Raw genomic sequence first — 17,793 nt, forward strand, 5'->3', positions numbered from 1 at the left:
CTGTTTCCCTGATTTTTAAGAAGATTTTCTATACTTTGTTATGGCAATCTTATCTGCTTTGTTTTAAAAGTAGTGTGCATATCTTTATAGAGTTCATTGTATAATCACACTGAGAATCTTTTTCCTTCTGAAAAGTATCAAAATTTTATTTTTTACTTAACTCCTTAAGACAGTCTTCCTTTTTAGAGAAATCTATGCTGTGGAATCAAGCTGATCTTTTCTCTGATCACGAATCAGAAAAACTCAGATTGGTGAAATAAATTACAAAATATATATACATAAAACACAATGCAGTTCTCAAGAATTATGCTATAGAAGACTTTCATGACAAAGGGAACGTTCATGATTAAGTTTGCTTTTTATTAAAAAAGAAAAAGAAAACAACAAGAGATGGGTTATATAACATTGTATACAGTAATATCCCAAAATTATTTTTAAGTGTTTATGTGTGAATTTATATTTTTATATATACACAGGGAAAAAAGGTTATACGTGAAAATATTTAAAGTTTTTCTTTTGATGGTAGAACATTTTAATTTTATTCTATGTGCTCTTCTGTATCTATCAAATTTATGTAATGAATATGTATTACTCTTATATTTATAACACAGGCATTATTTTTTAAAAAATAAGCCGAACCAGAGAAAAAAATATTCTATAAAGTATAAGTCTAGCGTGAGATTTCTGCTTTTATAACTCTATTACTAAAGCAAGCTTAGAAAAACATTTCTGGACACAAAAGCAGGGGGGAAAAAAAAAGCCAAAATAAGATACCACCAGTTAGCCTATCTATACAAATAAGTTATGATAACCATCAAGATGACCATTCAAACTTTTAGAAATAAAATGGGGGAAATCACAAGAACTTCCTGACATTTCAAGGAAAGGAATGTTATAAACTACTTAATAACATTTAAAATAATTTTAAAATGTTGTATATCCTCCCAAATCCCTACCAAATGAAGGCTCAGTAGGATAGGGATAATGAAGACAAAAGAAAAAAGCCATTAGTCAAATTATTTAAAATTGTGCCAAAATTTCCTAATAAAGTAAAGCACTGTTACCAGTCAAGACTTAAAATCTCATAGCAAGAACAATTATCTTCATTTAGAAACATTTTCTGGTTGAAAATCAATTTGCAGCAATCCAAAAACTTATCTGATTTACTCTCTATTTCAGTGGCAGTATCTAGATCATCTACTCAGAGCCTGTGTTCCAAAAAACTAGGAAAAAAGTCATCTTAACCAGTTAAAACTTTATCATTCAAATACATTCAGTTCTGTAAAATATATATAAAGTGATTCAACTAATCCTTAATTCATCCAAAAGTAAAAATACATTCACCTTCTTCTTTAGGAAATTATTTCATTTCTCTATCTTGAATTTTATTTTCAAATATATCAAAAATATTATTTCAAAATTAGTTTTTCCTTAAATAAATTTTATGATATTCATAAGAAACAATATCAAACATAATGCATTCTCAATTACATAAAGATTCTACTAAGACTTTAAATGAAATAAAAAACAAAGCCTCAAACCCATAGAAACAATAAAAACACACATTATTTATTTTAAATAACTTGCCATTAAACTGACAATCAAGACATATGATCTTTAACATTCAGAAACATAAATGATCATAATGAAACAAAGGCTAAACATATCTCTCTCAACCTCTCTCATATATGTATAGAATTATAACCCAGCATTATCATGTAATAAATGAATACACACCTTACTTTAGTATATGCCAAGGAAGACACACAAAAACAAGAAAAAAATTTTGAAATCAGAGTATAAAGGGACTCTGCTTTTTCAAACAATGCAGCACTGAAAGCCAGGTCAGCATCCTTGGGCATTACTAGGAAACTTTAGCACATCTGATATTTCCATCATCTTCAGAATTCCTCTGAACAATGAGAAAATTTCCCAGTCACCCTACCTCACCTGTCTACAGACTTCCTTTAGCTTTCCTCCCTCTACTGTGTAATAATGCTATGGAGGTTATTTAGGCTTTAAATGTTCAGAGATACAACCCCCGCTATATATTAATTCAGTTTATTTTCTCACAGACACTGACTCAGCCGTGGGTTGTGCAGCACTGACGTTTCTAACCAAACAGCATCGTGTGAGCTGTGATCGTCCCACTTCTCCATCTTTGTGCAGTGATTGGATATTGTAACTGATAGACAGGATGAAGAAAACTCAGGAGATGAGGGCTTAGTGATATGTAGATATGTTGCCAAATGCCATCTGTAAAGCTAATTCTAGCTCTGCCAGCTTGCCAGGTTTTAGAAAACTAGGATGCAGCTAACTTTCTTTTTTCCTTTCAATATTTTTATTGTGTACCTATTCTGGGCAGTAAAACTTCTCTTTGGAACTGAAGAGAAAATATTATCTGTACTTTAAGAACCCACTAAGGAACTACTCTTTAAAGCAACCAAACTTTTCCATTTCTAAACTGCTGCTAGGACTAAAGAGTGACTTAAAAAGGAAAATGGAAAGCTCAATCTTCGTGCAGTCTCAGAAGAAAGGAGCATGCGTACTTCTATGTGGGAATGAACCCCTTGCGGCAAAGTCTGATATTGAACGTATGATGCATTTGTCTTTAGTAACCTGAGCAGACTGCAGATCTGAGTTTTAAACAGTTGTATTTGACCCAATTCAAATATGCAAGAGCTTTTAGCATATTGTCACTCTAGGGCATTTTAACATCAGTTACACAGAAAAGGTGCTCTTTCCTTTTCCTTTTTAAATAGCAAAAACTCTTCTAATTTAAAGAAAGTTGTCATAACTCAAGCCAAATAAACTTCAACTGAAATGATCTTTAACCTCTCAGCAAGCTACCAAACCCCTCAATATAAGTATTAACTATACAACTACTAGTCAGAAAGAAATAAAGTTCAGTAATTTTTCAGCTATCTAATTCATTTGTATGCACTTACAGAGGAATCACAGGCACCCTGAGATCAGTTTCCCTGCCTTGTCTTTTATATCAGTGTTATACCTATTAAGTCTACATTCAAAGAAATATCAGAAAAGAAAGTACCTTAAAGTTGTATTAGGTAAAAGAGAAACCATAACGCAATGCCCACCAAACCCTCAAACCTCCAAGGTAAGTACATGTATATAGTAGTTATTATTGTTACCTTTATAATTCAAGAAATTTATTTTTATCCTTGCTAATAAAGAAAGGTAAAGGGGGAAAAAAATCAAAGGAAAAACATTTTAGAAAGCAGGCTGTTCCAATATGTGAACAAAACAAAAAGCAAATTTAAATAACTTTTTTGAAAATCCTCAAAAACTGAACCAATAAAGTATGCTTATTTCTTTATTGCTAAAGGCTGAATGTTTTTAGTTTCAAAATTCATCTGTTGATATGTATTCCCCCAACGTGATGGTATATGGAGGGGAGGTGATTAGCTCCTGAGGGCAGAGCCTTCATGAATGGGACTAATACCTTTATAAAAGAGATCCCAGAAAGATCCCTAGTCCCTTCTACCATGTGAGGACACAGCAAAAAGAGGGGTGTCTGAAGCAGGAAGCAAGCCCTTACCAGATACCAAATGTGCCAGTGCCTTGATTTTGGACTTCCCAGCCTCCAGAACCATGTGAAATAAATTTCTGTTGTTTATAATACAGCCATTCAGTCCATGGTATTGTTATAGCAGCCTTAACAGACTGACACATTTAGTTTTTGTAAATTTAAATGCCCAATTCTGTTTGAGGTGGCAACGGGAGCACTTATATTTCTCAGTCTCCATAATCCAGAGATGACCATATGACACAGTTCTAGACAATGATTTATTGATATAAGCAGAATCCCGCTGGAAATTTCTGAGAAATTTAATTTCCTGATATAAATGAAACCTCTTTCCCATCGTCCCCGTCTCCCTTCCTCCTCCTCCTCGTCTGGAAGGTGGACATGACAATTGGAACTATGGTAAGCCATCTTGTGATTGTGAGGAAACACCAAGAAAAATCAAAGACCTTTGACCCTAATATACTGAAGCCTTTTTGTGTACAAGAAAAATAAACCCCTAAGTTAAGCCAGTGTTTAATCTGGCTTCCTTCTACTCAAACATCCCTAAATAAAATACACAAGATTCAGAAAAAGGATGCGAGTAGGCAGAAGTATAGATGAAACAAAATCAGCCATGAGTTGATAACTTGAAGCTGGAGAATGGGTACATAGAGGTTCATTATACCTGTTCTCTCTACTGTATATGTCTTTTAAATGTATCACAATAAGTTATTCAAAATTTTAAAAAATAAAAAGAAGGAGAAGCTTGTTTATAAATTCTAGCTTTGTCATTTATAAGTTGGATGGCCTTGGGCAAGTTTATTAACCTCATTTTTTTCATGTTAAATGGGGACAGTAATACTATTCACAGAGCTCTACCTTTAGATCCAGTCAAGGTAATCTCCAGAAGGTCCCTGGCAGGAATGCCCTCCATCTACCTAACCATCCAAGGATTAGTTCAAGTCTCATTTTCACCTGTTCAGACTGACACTGATTCCTTCTCTGAACTCTTATTTTACTGCAACTCACTACCACAGTTTAGTGCCCTATTGTCCTCTAATTGTTCCATACGTGGATATTAAAGCATTCCATGATGGTACCCTGACGAACTGCTTAATCTCTCCTGAACTGAGCACAGGTTCTCAAGAATACTTGCTGCTGTTAGTTTTTAATTCCGCTCAATTAATTTACTATTAATTCAAAAGCTACCATTTTAAAAAAGTCAAATTGAATATATTTTTTTTTTTTTTTTTTAATATTTATTTATTTATTTGGTTGCACCGGGTCTTAGTTGAGGCACGCATGTGGGATCTAGTTCCCCGGCCAGGGATCAAACCCAGGCCCCCTGCGTTGGGAGCATGGAGTCTTAACCACTGTGCCACCAGGGAAGTCCCTTGAATATATTTTTAAAGCATCTGAAGTTACATGTTCGTAAGTTCATAGGAACAAGAGGTCCCAAAAAGTAAACTGTTTTCCCTTGGGAAGTTTTTCCATGAATGAGGTTAAGATAAGATCAAAGGATTTCACGGTCTTTCCATTAAAAAAAAAAAAAAAAAAAAAAAATCAATACATTGGTATTCATTTACTTCTCTAATATTTTTCACTTAAACAACCAATACTACTGCAATCTTTTTTAAAAAGAGCACCAAAAAGATACTGATGCTATAGAAATCAAGAAGAGCTATGATAACTGTTTTTACTGAAGTAAAATAACAGCAATTTAAAAGTACTGTTTTTTAATAAATTTTTCCCATTGTATGCCCACAGCTTTCATAAAGCAAACAATAGTTTATTTTCACCTTGTCATGACTTCATATACAACAAAGTCTTGTACATCAGTAGAAAAATATTAAGAACTAGCAAGGATAAGATATAATTCACCTGAAAAAATGTATATAACATCAGATATAAATAAAGTCCCATATTTAATGAGATAAAACCAATATCTCTTTAATCTCAAAGACAAAATAAATATCCATGTAAAACAGGATGGAGAAAAAGAACTAGAGCACCAATTGAAGGACACACACACACACAAACACACCAAAAAAACAAATAAACCAAAAAACACACCACTAGTGTGTACTTATAAATAAAAAAAGTCAACTCAGCATCTTCATTTTAGACCTCACCACATTAAAAGTCCACAATAAAGGTACACATCTTGTCAGGAGACTTAAATAGTACTAGTCACTCATATTTTCTAGCCATGTATATAACTTAATAAAAGTAGCTGAATCATTTCTTTAAAATTACAAAAAGGATTTCAGTATCACGGCATGTTTTTATTCTTTTTCAATAAAGCTGGTATTAGTTATCAGTGATCAGGAGAATTTTACATTCAAGTAAGTTAAACGTTCAATAATATCCCCTAAGTAAATGTTCATAAAGCACAACTCTCTATGAAAACATGCTTACATACCCGCATTATGTGAGGTTTATGAGGTGTCAACATCTTAAAATATCAGATCATAAAGTGTTCTAAAAGAGGTGTTCCCCATAAGTCACATAGCACAAAATGAAAGCTTTAAAAATAATGTATAAATGGGCTGAAACTTTTCAACTGAATTTCATTTAATGCAGCAAACTTTAAATGAACCAGGCGAGTCACTGATGGACTGATTTTACTATTAGGATCACAATGATAACACAACATAATTTCACATAGTTAAAAATGTACAGAGGCACAGACTGACAAAAGCCTATAAATTATCATACACAATGTATTTAGAGCACAAAATAAATTCGTATTAGAGAGTTTTAAATACAAAGAGTTAACCTGACTTGCCAGACTTCCCAGTTAAATTAACTATAGCATTTATTCATGGGGTCAACTAAGGATATTTTAGCATTATTTAGAAACAGAAATTAAAATTCATATAAATACAAATATAAGAAAATTAAAATGAAAAATTGTTTCCCTCAAAGTTATTTAAGGAGAAATGCAAACATTCATATATTTTGTAAACCGGCTCCCACCCTGACAGGACTTGGCCACACCAAATGCAGTTTGATTCTTCATAAAAATCAGTTTTAGCAGAGCTTTGACATGTGAAATACATATTTTCTACCTACCTTGAATGTTTATAAAGTTTACGAGGTCTACTATGCAATTTCCGATCCCAATTCTCTGGATCACTGGAGTTACTGTCATAAGGATGAGGCCGTCCTGCCATCCCACTTCAAGCTTCCTCACACTACTGCTCTGAAAGCACACATGAAGCACCCATAACCTACATAAAAGAGTAGTGTTGACCTTTAAATCTATTCCATGCAGAGTAAGTCACAGAATTTTGTATCCTTTCTGACATTACTGTGACATTTTTTAAAGTGATGAACAGGATTATAAAACATCAGACACACAAAATGCCACAAATCAGATTAAAATAAACACCAAAAGCCTTTTTAGGTACTTTTCATTTGATTATTCGATTAAATTTGTTACTCCTATACAACATTTTAATAATATCTTATTTGTATTTAGTAAACATACTTATTGACATTTGGGTACCTCATGTTTCCAAACATCAATACAGAACCAAAAGAGACAAAAACAACTCCACAGAATGATTCTTTCAGACAAAATTTCATTTGGAACACATTTTTTAATTACTAAAATTTTAAGATACTTAACAAAGCATCTAGTAAGACCAGATAACAATGTTGTTATTTCTTTAACCAAGTTAAAGACCATGAATAGAAATTTAATATTTGTTCAAAACTAAAAGTATGCAAACATCCTGATGTTTCCTTATAGTGCAATTATCAAAAAACATTTTATCAATATGATTCATGTATTTTATGCCTTTTCATATGTCAGGCTTATGACTGTTAGTTCTACTACAGTCCTGTAAAATTATAGAACTCACTTAACAACAGCTTTACGAAATACCTGAACTAAGCACTTTAAAGTATATTCACTACTCAATTTAATCTTCACAATCAACTTACAAGGTAGGTATTATACTCCCCATATACAGAATAGAAAACAGTCTGAGAAGGTTAGTAACTTTGCCAAAGGTCACAATGTTGGTCAAGAGCAGGATTATAAAGAACAATGAGAATTTATTACTATATAGCATGAAGTCTTGATCTTGAAAAATGCTCAGACTGGAGTATTCTGTTTAGAAACAGTAGGTCAGATTTGACTTTTAGAGATTGCAAACACCAAAAGAAAAAACAAATGAGGTTAAACAATTTGAACAGTTATGTAAACTGGATTAGAACCCAGGTTTCCTGACACTCACTTCTGTATACTTTTCCAAGCCAGATTTGATAGAGGGAAGTGAGGAGGGATTTATGCATTAAGGTCAAAGGGATGAGAGGTAATGGGATGGATGCCTACATTCTCCATCCAAAAAAAAAGTCAAAGGGAATCCAGAATTGAGAAAATACTGTACCTCAATGAATTGTATAGATTATGCCAGTACAATTTCACCAAAAAATGCCAAAGATAAACTCATGAAAATTGTGAGTCTATCTCAGAGCTCATTAAAAGAAACACTTATTTTTGGGCTTCCCTGGTGGCGCAGTGGTTGAGCGTCTGCCTGCCAATGCGGGGGACGCAGGTTCGTGCCCCGGTCCGGGAGGATCCCACATGCCGCGGGGCAGCTGGGCCCGTGAGCCATGGCCGCTGAGCCTGTGCGTCTGGAGCCTGTGCCCCGCAATGGGAGAGGCCACAACGGTGAGAGGCCCGCGTTCCGCAAAAAAAAAAAAAAAAAAAAAAAAAAGAAACACTTATTTTAGAGAAACTATTTTGCTACTTTAGAATTTTTTTCTTAATAGTTAACTTAGTACTTTCTTTCCAAAAACAACTGAAAAATCTAATAATAAATTAACATTTTAATATAATAAATATGTAAAGTAGCTCAAAGAGTGAAATAAAAATAATAAAGGGAGAAGGAGGAGAACTGTACAATGGCTAATTCAAATTCCTTAGCAAATGATGCAGTTTATTTGCTGAATACTGGAAAAGGAAACCTTTCCTTAAGGATCGCTGAATGACTGATTAAAAATCAGTCAGATGTTAAATGAACATAAAAACCACAAATTGTTATGAAAACAAATAAAATCTCAATTTCATTTAATTAGAAAAATAAAAATATATTTACTAAATAAGAAACCCTTTAAAACTTCAATTTGGTATTATAGCTAGTTATCTGTCTTGAAAAGATGAGGCAGAAGAGAAGGGTGAAAAAGAACAAATCAGAGAGACAAAGCAGGAAGTCAGATAGGAAAAAATGGGCACAGACCAAGAGAGACCCAAAAGGTAAAAAAGAATAGTAGGGAAAACTGATAAGGAGGGAAATGAAAGATGTAGAGGCTTAGCAGGTTATGTAGAATGAGATTTAGAGCATTTTCTCCTTACTGGATAGGTCTCCCAATAAGCTATTTCAGGCATTAGCATTTCCTTAAAGGGCACATTAGCTCCTAACCCTTAACTGTAAGACACACCCTTCGGGAAACCCACAGAAGGCCACTGAGTAAAGAATAATCCTAAACCATGGGAGACAGTGACTAAAAAAATACAACCACAAGGAATGAATAAGGTAAATTCCAATTCATATTTTCCACTATTTTACAGTGGGTGGCACATATCTAGTAGCTGGGAAATATCAGTATGAATTCCTAATCAATCCTACTGAAATTAACAACATGTACATTATAGCCAGCCACAAGAAAGTAAAGAATGTTCAGATGAAGGCTATCAAAAAAGTCAACTGGAAAATCATGTTTACATTTCACTTGTCAATAAAACTTGAGTATCACCATGTGAAGGATTTCACCCCACTCCTCACTCCCAACAGCAAGGGTACAAACAAAAAAGAAGTGAAATTCAAGTTAAGGTAGCTGGAAAAAATATGCCTGTGTTTGCCTACACATGCTAGCACATTTTTAAATGCTAGATTTAACTACAAACAAATAAAAAGCAAATGACACACATTATATACTATTTTGAAACATCTAATGATCTTCTATATTTTTAACCAATCTCTACGCCATACTCAGTGACATTATATTAATCTTATTTCACTCACTCACTCATTTATTCATTCATTCATTCATGTACTTATTGAATAGCTAATATAACATGCCAAGAAATTTACAGATGCTAAAAGCAAGTTGGATGTCATTCTTCTGCTCAAAAAAACTCACCCTAGCATGGGAAGAAAAGACTCCACTAACAGCTCTATACCACTTACTCGTGTATCTCTCCTACCTGGGTAGTCTTGCATTGTTACCCCACCCTCCAACCCCATATCCTGGGTGTTCTTTGGGATTCCATCTTCATCTGCTGGGTCCAGGGAGACAGCAAAGAAATAGGATCAAACCCTTGAGAACACCAGGTTTTACACATAACATACAATGAATCAAAAATCTTTTTTTTTTTTTTCAAAAATCTTTAAGTCATCCTTGACCTCTCCTTTCCCAACATCAAGTCTAACTTCAAATTTTTCTTTTGACTCCTTCTCTTCCTTATCAATCATAAGGCTGCTGTCTTCATTTAAACCCTTAATAGCTAAGAATAAGCCTCTTACTTGACCTCTTTACCCCATTCAATTCCATATTAGCTCTGCTATAATCAGAATTATCTTTCTAAAAACTTTTAATGGCTCTTCATTTCCTGATCTAAACTCCATACCATAAAAAGTTCTTCAAAATCTGACACTTGGATCCCCAATGTCTACTTTATATTAGGCAAATTAAAGATCTGGTTTGGATCTTGTAATCACCAAAAAATAATTTCTGGATTACTGGAAACAAAGTTCTTAGACAATATGTAACAATTCATTACTAATATTTTTAGGCATGACAGAAGTAATGTAAATTCTAAATAATCTAGAAATAATCCATACAGAGGCTGGAACAATTGGGCCTATTGGCTAGAGACATACATTCAGGAAACTGCCAAAAGTCAATTGGGAAAGAGGGCGTCGATTGCTTCTCCTTCTCTTGGATATTACTACCTTTAAAACAGGAGGGGGGTGGGGGTAGGAAGAGACAGAATCTTCAAGACTACAGTATCATAAGTAAGTGCTCCCGGGGACACTATTTCCAGGCACTATTAATTAATGGCAATGACCCAAAGAAGAGCTTAAAAAAAAAAAAAAGGACAGTATCCAGAGACAATTTATGCTGTCCTTCCTGTTATCAATGTGCTAGGAAGATTACATACTTTCTCCTATTTAAAGCTCAAAACAATACAATATTACTATCCTGTTTCATAGATGAGGAAATCTTAGGGCTAAGATGAGAATCCCAGTCTAACTGAAAGCCCGTATTCCTTCCATACTGTAGCAAGTGAAGTACACAGAAATTCATATATTTGCTCCTTATTGCCAACAGATGTCACTTTTTTTTTTTTGCGGAGCACAGGCTCCGGACGTGCAGGCTCAGCGGCCATGGCTCACGGGCCCAGCCGCTCTGCGGCATGTGGGATCTTCCCGGACAGGGGCACGAACCCGTGTCCCCTGCATCAGCAGGCGGACTCTCAACCACTGTGCCACCAGGGAAGCCCCAGATGTCACTTTTAAACACAGCCATCTTGTGGCTTTGTGCAAACTACTGAGATCTCATTCTAAATAGTGTCATTACACAAGAGCTTTTCTGTTAATTGAAATTATTTTTATCTCTCAAACTTGGCAAACAAAGTGTGTGGTAGTTACTGGAGAGAAAGACCTGATAGAGAGGGAAAAGAGTGAATAGAACAGAATCACATAGTGATACCAGGGCTAGACACCAAGGACTGCCTTCAGCTGCATAGAAAGCCAAATACCCAGAGGTGGGAATGGGAAAGACTGACCAAGAGGTAGTCAAGAAGGCACCTGAGCTAGCAAAATGTCCTAAGGTAACCTTTCCTATATGGAAAAGACCAAAAGCAGCGATAGCCCCCCCAGGGCAAATGAATCGCTCGAGATTGGCAGACTAAAAGAGCAAACACCTGAATGCTAGGGGTCTAGATGTAGGAAGAATTTCTGAAGGGCCAGAAACTTGAGGGATCATTTGATGAGCTTCTCTCCTTATAGGCATAAAAGAGAGACTGTACCAGCTTGAAGACACAAAATACATGATATACATATAACTGTGAAAGAAAAAGAACAAGAGGAAGCAGCTTTTAAAAGGAACCAGAGGGATAAAAAGGAACCTCCCGCAAACACAGCCGAGAGAATTGATCATGTGAGCCTCATACAGATAACAATTATTTAAATTTGGATTAAAAAAATTTTTAATTGTTTTATAGCATTTTTTGGAAAGTGTCTCAAAGCATACAGTAGTAAAAAAAAGAGCTTACTCTCTTTTTTTTTTTTTGGCGGTACGCGGGCCTCTCACTGTTGTGGCCTCTTCCGTTGCAGAGCACAGGCTCCAGACGCGCAGGCTCAGTGGCCATGGCTCACAGGCCCAGCCGCTCTGCAGCATGTGGGATCTTCCCGGACCAGGGCACGAACCCACGTCCCCTGCATCGGCAGGCAGACTCTCAACCACTGCACCACCAGGGAAGCCCAAAAGAGGTTACTCTTGAAAAACTCCAACTGGAAGGGTACAGAACCATGAGATCAGCTTGAAGTTTTTATGCTGAGAGCCCTCCCCACCCCCTACAAATACGGTGAAGGCAGGCACACAGCTCAAAGTGGTAGAGAAAATAATTCAGGGCTGGAAGTGCAGCTGGAAATTTAAGGCAGACATACTGGGAATGAAAGAACCACAGAAGCGTAAAAATCTGAGCATAAACTCTGCTCAGTTAAATTACACACGTATGGGGGGAGACCCCAGGTAGCCCCTATGGTGGATTACAGAAGAACTGAAAGCTACATGGCGTAAGATCTATGAGTTTGACGCTTTTTAAACTGAATGTATTCCCCAACCATACAGCCCAAGCAGCAGAAAGCTGAAGCCCTTACTGGCTTGGGATGTCAGAGAGCAGAGACCACTACTGAAAGACAAAATAGATACTAGGAGGGAATCCCCAGAAGTAGAGGAACCACAAGGCAGATCAGCTCCAAAATCTGGGTATAATCTCTGCCCAAATTTTTGGCTGACCACCAAATTACACAGGTGCAAGAGAACCCTAACCCTTACCCCACTCCCCAGGAGACCAAGCTAAAAAAACAAGTAGCTGGAAGAAAAGAACTGAGCACAGATATAAGCTGTCTCATACTGTGTAGGAAACAAAGTATGCAGATTGAGTCCAGGCAAGTTAATGGTCCACTAGAACAAAAAACCCCTGGGTTTCCCTGGTGGCACAGTGGTTAAGAATCCTCCTGCCAATGCAGGGGACACAGGTTGAAGACCTGGTCCGGGAAGATCCCACATGCCGCAGAGCAACTAAGCCCATGTGCCACAACTACTGAGCCTGCGCTCTAGAGCCCATAAGCCACAACTACTGAGCCCGTGTGCCACAACTACTGAAGCCCGCGCACCTAGAGCCTGTACTCCACAACAAGAGAGGCCACCACAATGAGAAGCCCACGTGCCGCAACGAAGAGTACCCCACCACTCGCTGCAACTAGGGAAAGCCTGTGCACAGTAAGACCCAATGCAGCCAAAAATAAATAAATAAAATAAATTTTTAAAATATATATTTAAAAAAAAAAACCCTGACAATCCTCACAAGAACACCAAAAATTTCAACCAAAAATTACGAGATCCAAAGAAACAAGACAGTAAAAAGGCAGTCAATGGAAACTGACTCCAAGTAGGTCCAGATGTAGGATTTAGCAAATAAGGACTTCAAAGCACATATTATAAATATACTTAAACAATTATAGGAAAGTATATTCAAAGCATAAAACAAGAAAATGGTCTTAATGAGTGGCAGAAAGGGAATCTCAATAGAGAAGTGAAAACAAAAAATGAAAACTCAGCTCTAGCTGAAAAGAACTAAAATGAAAAATCCATTAGATGGGCACAATAGCAGATGGAATGACCAAAAAACAAAAAAACAATCAAGGAACTTGAAAATAGAGTATCAGAAATGACCCAACCCATAGAATAAAGAGAAAGATTAAAGAAAAACAACAGCTCTGCAGACACAGATGGGACAGCATCTAATGATACAACATGTAAGTAACTGGAGTCACTACTAATACACTCAACAAAATGGAATCTCAAAAGCATTATGATAAGTGAAAGAAGCAAGACTTAAAGGTTCCATACCATATGATTTCGTTCATATAACATTGTCAGAAGGACAAAACTGTAGGGATTACAGATAGAGCAGCAAGAGGTTAGAGCTGGGGTAATAGCACAAGGTAATTTTGGGGGGTGATGGAACTATCTGTATCTGGATTGTGGTGGTGGTGGTAGTTACACAATTGTATGCCTCTGTCCAAACTCCTAAGAACGGTATACCAGAAAGAGAATTTTATGGCACTGAAATTTAAAAAGAAAAAAACAGCAGCAGAGATGTTTAATAAATATTTACAAATGTCAAACATGTTAGCATGACATAATTAAAGCATTTTTGGATCAAAACCCCCACATCACACTGCCCCCCTTACCATCCCAAGCATACTTAATCCACAGCCACCCTCCCACTGCCATAAATGACACACACACATTTTTGATCATGAAAACTGGTGAGAATTTTTCTACTTCTGCCACAATAGTAAGTGACTTAGAGAAAAGGTTTCAGAATCAGATAAAACTAAGTTGTATGACTTTGTACAAGCTTCTTAACCTCTAAGACCTCAATTTCCTTAAATGTGAAATGAAAATAATACAATTCTCATTACCATTATTTTATCTATTACTAATATAACTGCCAATCAAATTATTATAAAGAATAAATAAGACAGGACACCTTATATAATAACACAGTGCTGGGCACATTGCTGACTTTCTCTAGTAGACTACCAAATACAAATTTTGCATAATATTTCATTAGTTCATTTATAACTTTCCATTTGCCTTTTGAGATCACCAGAGACGACAAGAATTCCTAGACAGTCGCTCAACATTTATTGAGCATCTATAATGTGCTAGATGGCTGGAATAAAAAGGTGAATATGATATTATCCATGTCCTCATTTAAATAATAATTATAAAATAATCACAACACAGGGAACAGGGGAAGAATGATTGAGGATACAATTTCTACTCATTTTGAGTTTTCCCAATTTCTCCAAGGTACACCTGACCCTCCCCTGTTCTATTGAACATTAAAATTTCCTTAGACTTTTACAGGGTCATCAAAGAGCCATGTACTTTGAACACAATAGCTGGCAACAGTTTCAGTAGCTAAATCAAAACCTTATGTCATCGGACTTCGCTGGTGGCACAGTGGTTAAGAATCCGCCTGCCAACGCAGGGGACACAAGTTTGAGCCCTATTCCGAGAAGATCACACATGCCGCAGAGCAACTAAGCCAACGAGCCACAACTACTGAGCCTGCATGCCTAGAGCCCGTGCTCCGCAACAAGAGAAGCCACCGCAATGAGAAGCCCCCACACCACAATGAAGAGTAGCCCCCACTCACCGCAACCAGAGAAAGACCTCACGCAGTGGCGAGGACCCAACACAGTCATACATACATACATACATAAATTAATTAATTTAAAAAAACCCTTAGGTCATTCCTATAGTAACTATGATGTAAAACAAATATTTCACTCAGCTTAAAAGTAAATTTTAATCTCTGGAAGAACAGACAAATCATCCTAGTTTCTAACCTCTCTGAAAACTCCTTCAGTTATTTTTATCAGAATATTCTTGCAGTATCCGAGAAGCTTAAATTTTTTATATTTTTTCTCTCATTTGGACATAACAACCTCCTTTCTACATAACAAATTACCACAAACCCAGTGGTTTACAATACCATATACTATCTTAGTTTCTGTGGGTTAGGAATCCAGCATAGTTTAGCTGGGTCCTCTACAAGGCTACATCAAGGTGTCAACCATAATTACATCCTCATTTGGAGGCTCAACTGGGGAAGGATCCACTTCCAAGGTTACTGAGATTGTAACAATTCATTTCCTTATGGCAGTAGGATTCAAAGCCAATGATGTAGATAGTCAGTCTGCTAGCCAAATGGAGTCTTATGTAAGATAACTAGGAAAGTAACATTCCATTACCTTTAGCATATCCTTTTGGTTAGAAGGAAGTCACAAATTCTGCTCACACTCAAGGCGAGGGGATTATACAAAGGCATGAACACCAGGAGGCAGGGATCATGGGAACTACTTTAGGGTCTATCTTATTGTCCAACACATTCTGCCTAGGTACGTCACTGAAAGTTTAAGATTCTGCTCAGCCCTTGTTCTAATTATACATACCACTATACTAACACACACACACACAACACATACATCTCTTTTATCTCCTTGACTTCACAGCACTACTTGTCACAGCAAAAACCTAGAACCAATCTAAATGTTCCCCAGAAATGAATTGGTTAAAAATTTCCACAGTATCATGCAACCAGTAAAAATGAGATACATACTGATAAGAAAAACATTCCAAGATATAACGTTATGCTAAAAAGCATAGTACAGATATGTATTATGTACTCCAATATATTTTAAAAATATGTATGCAAACACTCATCAATGTTTTTATATGTTTTTTTAAATGTCTAGAAATAACACATAAAACTTCTAACTAGTTGCCTCTGAGGAAAGGCTGAAATGAGAGAAAGACTTACTTTTCATTGTATCTCTTATACTATTTGAATATACCATACATTGTTTTCATAATTGGGAAGTGGGGGGCTACAGTTAAGTATTTGGAAATGGCTTTGTTATCAAATTTTTCTTCCTTGTTTAATTTTACTGCTTACCTATAGTTTTGTTTTTTGTTTCTGATTGCTTAAATATGGTCAATACATATAGTAGGGGAGGAAAAATATCTTTTTCCCCTACCCTTCTAAATTTTCAACTGGGATCCTTGTAACAAGACATATTAACAAGAGAAAAGCATACATGTTTATTTAATGTAAACTTTACTCAACACTGGAGCCTTCATAAGCAAATGAAGGCCCGAAGAAACAAACCTGAGTGTTCCTATGCCAAGTTTGATGAAGACTGGAATATCGTGGAAAGAGTACAGTAAATTGACAAAAACTTACTAGCATTATCTCTCGTTCAGATTTCTATGTTCCTTCACCTTTGGAGCTAAAGATGCTCCTTTCCTCTAGGTTTAGGGACACCTCTCATGAGGGTTTTAATGACCTGCTTTAGAGGCAGGTCAGAAAGTTCCTCCAGCACATGCTGTTGCTCTAATTCCTTCTGCTTAAAATATTCAATATGTGAAGGTGCCATACTTTGGGGTAGCATGTTCTGAACTCCATCATTATGCATTGGTAGAATATTTTTCTGCCACATGTCTTCCCTTAAACTGTAAGACTCCTTGAGGGCAAGAACAAAGGATAACTCATGTGTGTTCCCACAGCTTGGTATACACGCTATATGTAAACTTTTACAAAATGTTCTCATTAATAAAATTAAGATGAAAGAAACCAAAGGGCACTTCATTTAACAGAATACACTAGAGAAGAGGAAATGCAAGTTATGAAGATTTATAGGGAGTCTTTAACTTAGTTGCTTGTCTTTAAAAAGAATAATATTGTATAATCATACGCACCAATCATGTGAATCTCATCCTCAAACGAGCAAAAAGTATCTAATGCTAATACTTGCTCTTAGGAACTATACACTAAGAAAATGGTGTTAAAAGAGGGAACATAACAAATACCCCTGGAAACATTTTTAAAGATATTATCAAATGACTCCTAATATTCCCCAAAAGATTCCTCAAAGCTGCCTAAATCTCATAGAAGCACTTTCAAATGTCAAGACTTATATTTTTCTTATTTGCTGCAGTTAAAATAAGGCAAGTAAATAAAGCTGAGAACTTTATTCAGGATATTTTTGTATCCTGATTATATCAGTTAGATTATATCTGACTAGATTTTATGTAACTAGTTCCAGGATATCAAATTCAATTGACTTATGCTTTCATTCAAAATCTATTCATTGAGTACTTAGTACCTTTTCAGGCATTTTGCTAACTGCTAGGGATACACTAACAAACAGATTTAATAAAACTGCATGAATTTTCCACTAAAAGTAGGGTACTTTGTCTATTTAAAGGAATTCCTTATCAAATCCACCAAAATGTAAGACTTCCAAAGTCAGCTCATATTCAGCCCTTGATCTTCCAGAGGTGACCTGGAGATAAAATCTCTGAGTTCATTGATTTTATTACTGTTATAGAATTTCTACTGAAATTTTGCTGATTTCTTGTTTAAGACATTAACACTTCAAGAA

General features: G+C 35.8%; 1 protein-coding gene across 14 annotated transcripts in view; it reads right to left on the reverse strand.

Moving 5' to 3' along the window:
* BTBD10 (BTB domain containing 10) overlaps positions 1 to 17,793 on the reverse strand; it is a 71,032-nt gene that overhangs the window by 37,355 nt on the left and 15,884 nt on the right. For 3 of the 14 annotated variants that reach the window (XM_032641296.1, XM_032641297.1, XM_032641306.1), the window contains exon 2: positions 6,602 to 6,759. The exons of 10 other annotated variants lie outside the window; for them this stretch is intronic. In XM_032641296.1, the coding sequence (XP_032497187.1) occupies positions 6,602 to 6,702 (101 nt within the window). In that variant the 5' untranslated portion in view covers positions 6,703 to 6,759. The remainder of the gene's footprint in view (positions 1 to 6,601; positions 6,760 to 17,793) is intronic. One more of the 14 variants, XM_032641298.1, reaches the window with a different exon arrangement.

This window comes from Phocoena sinus, chromosome 8 (assembly GCF_008692025.1).
Source record: "Phocoena sinus isolate mPhoSin1 chromosome 8, mPhoSin1.pri, whole genome shotgun sequence".
Taxonomy (NCBI): domain Eukaryota; kingdom Metazoa; phylum Chordata; class Mammalia; order Artiodactyla; family Phocoenidae; genus Phocoena; species Phocoena sinus.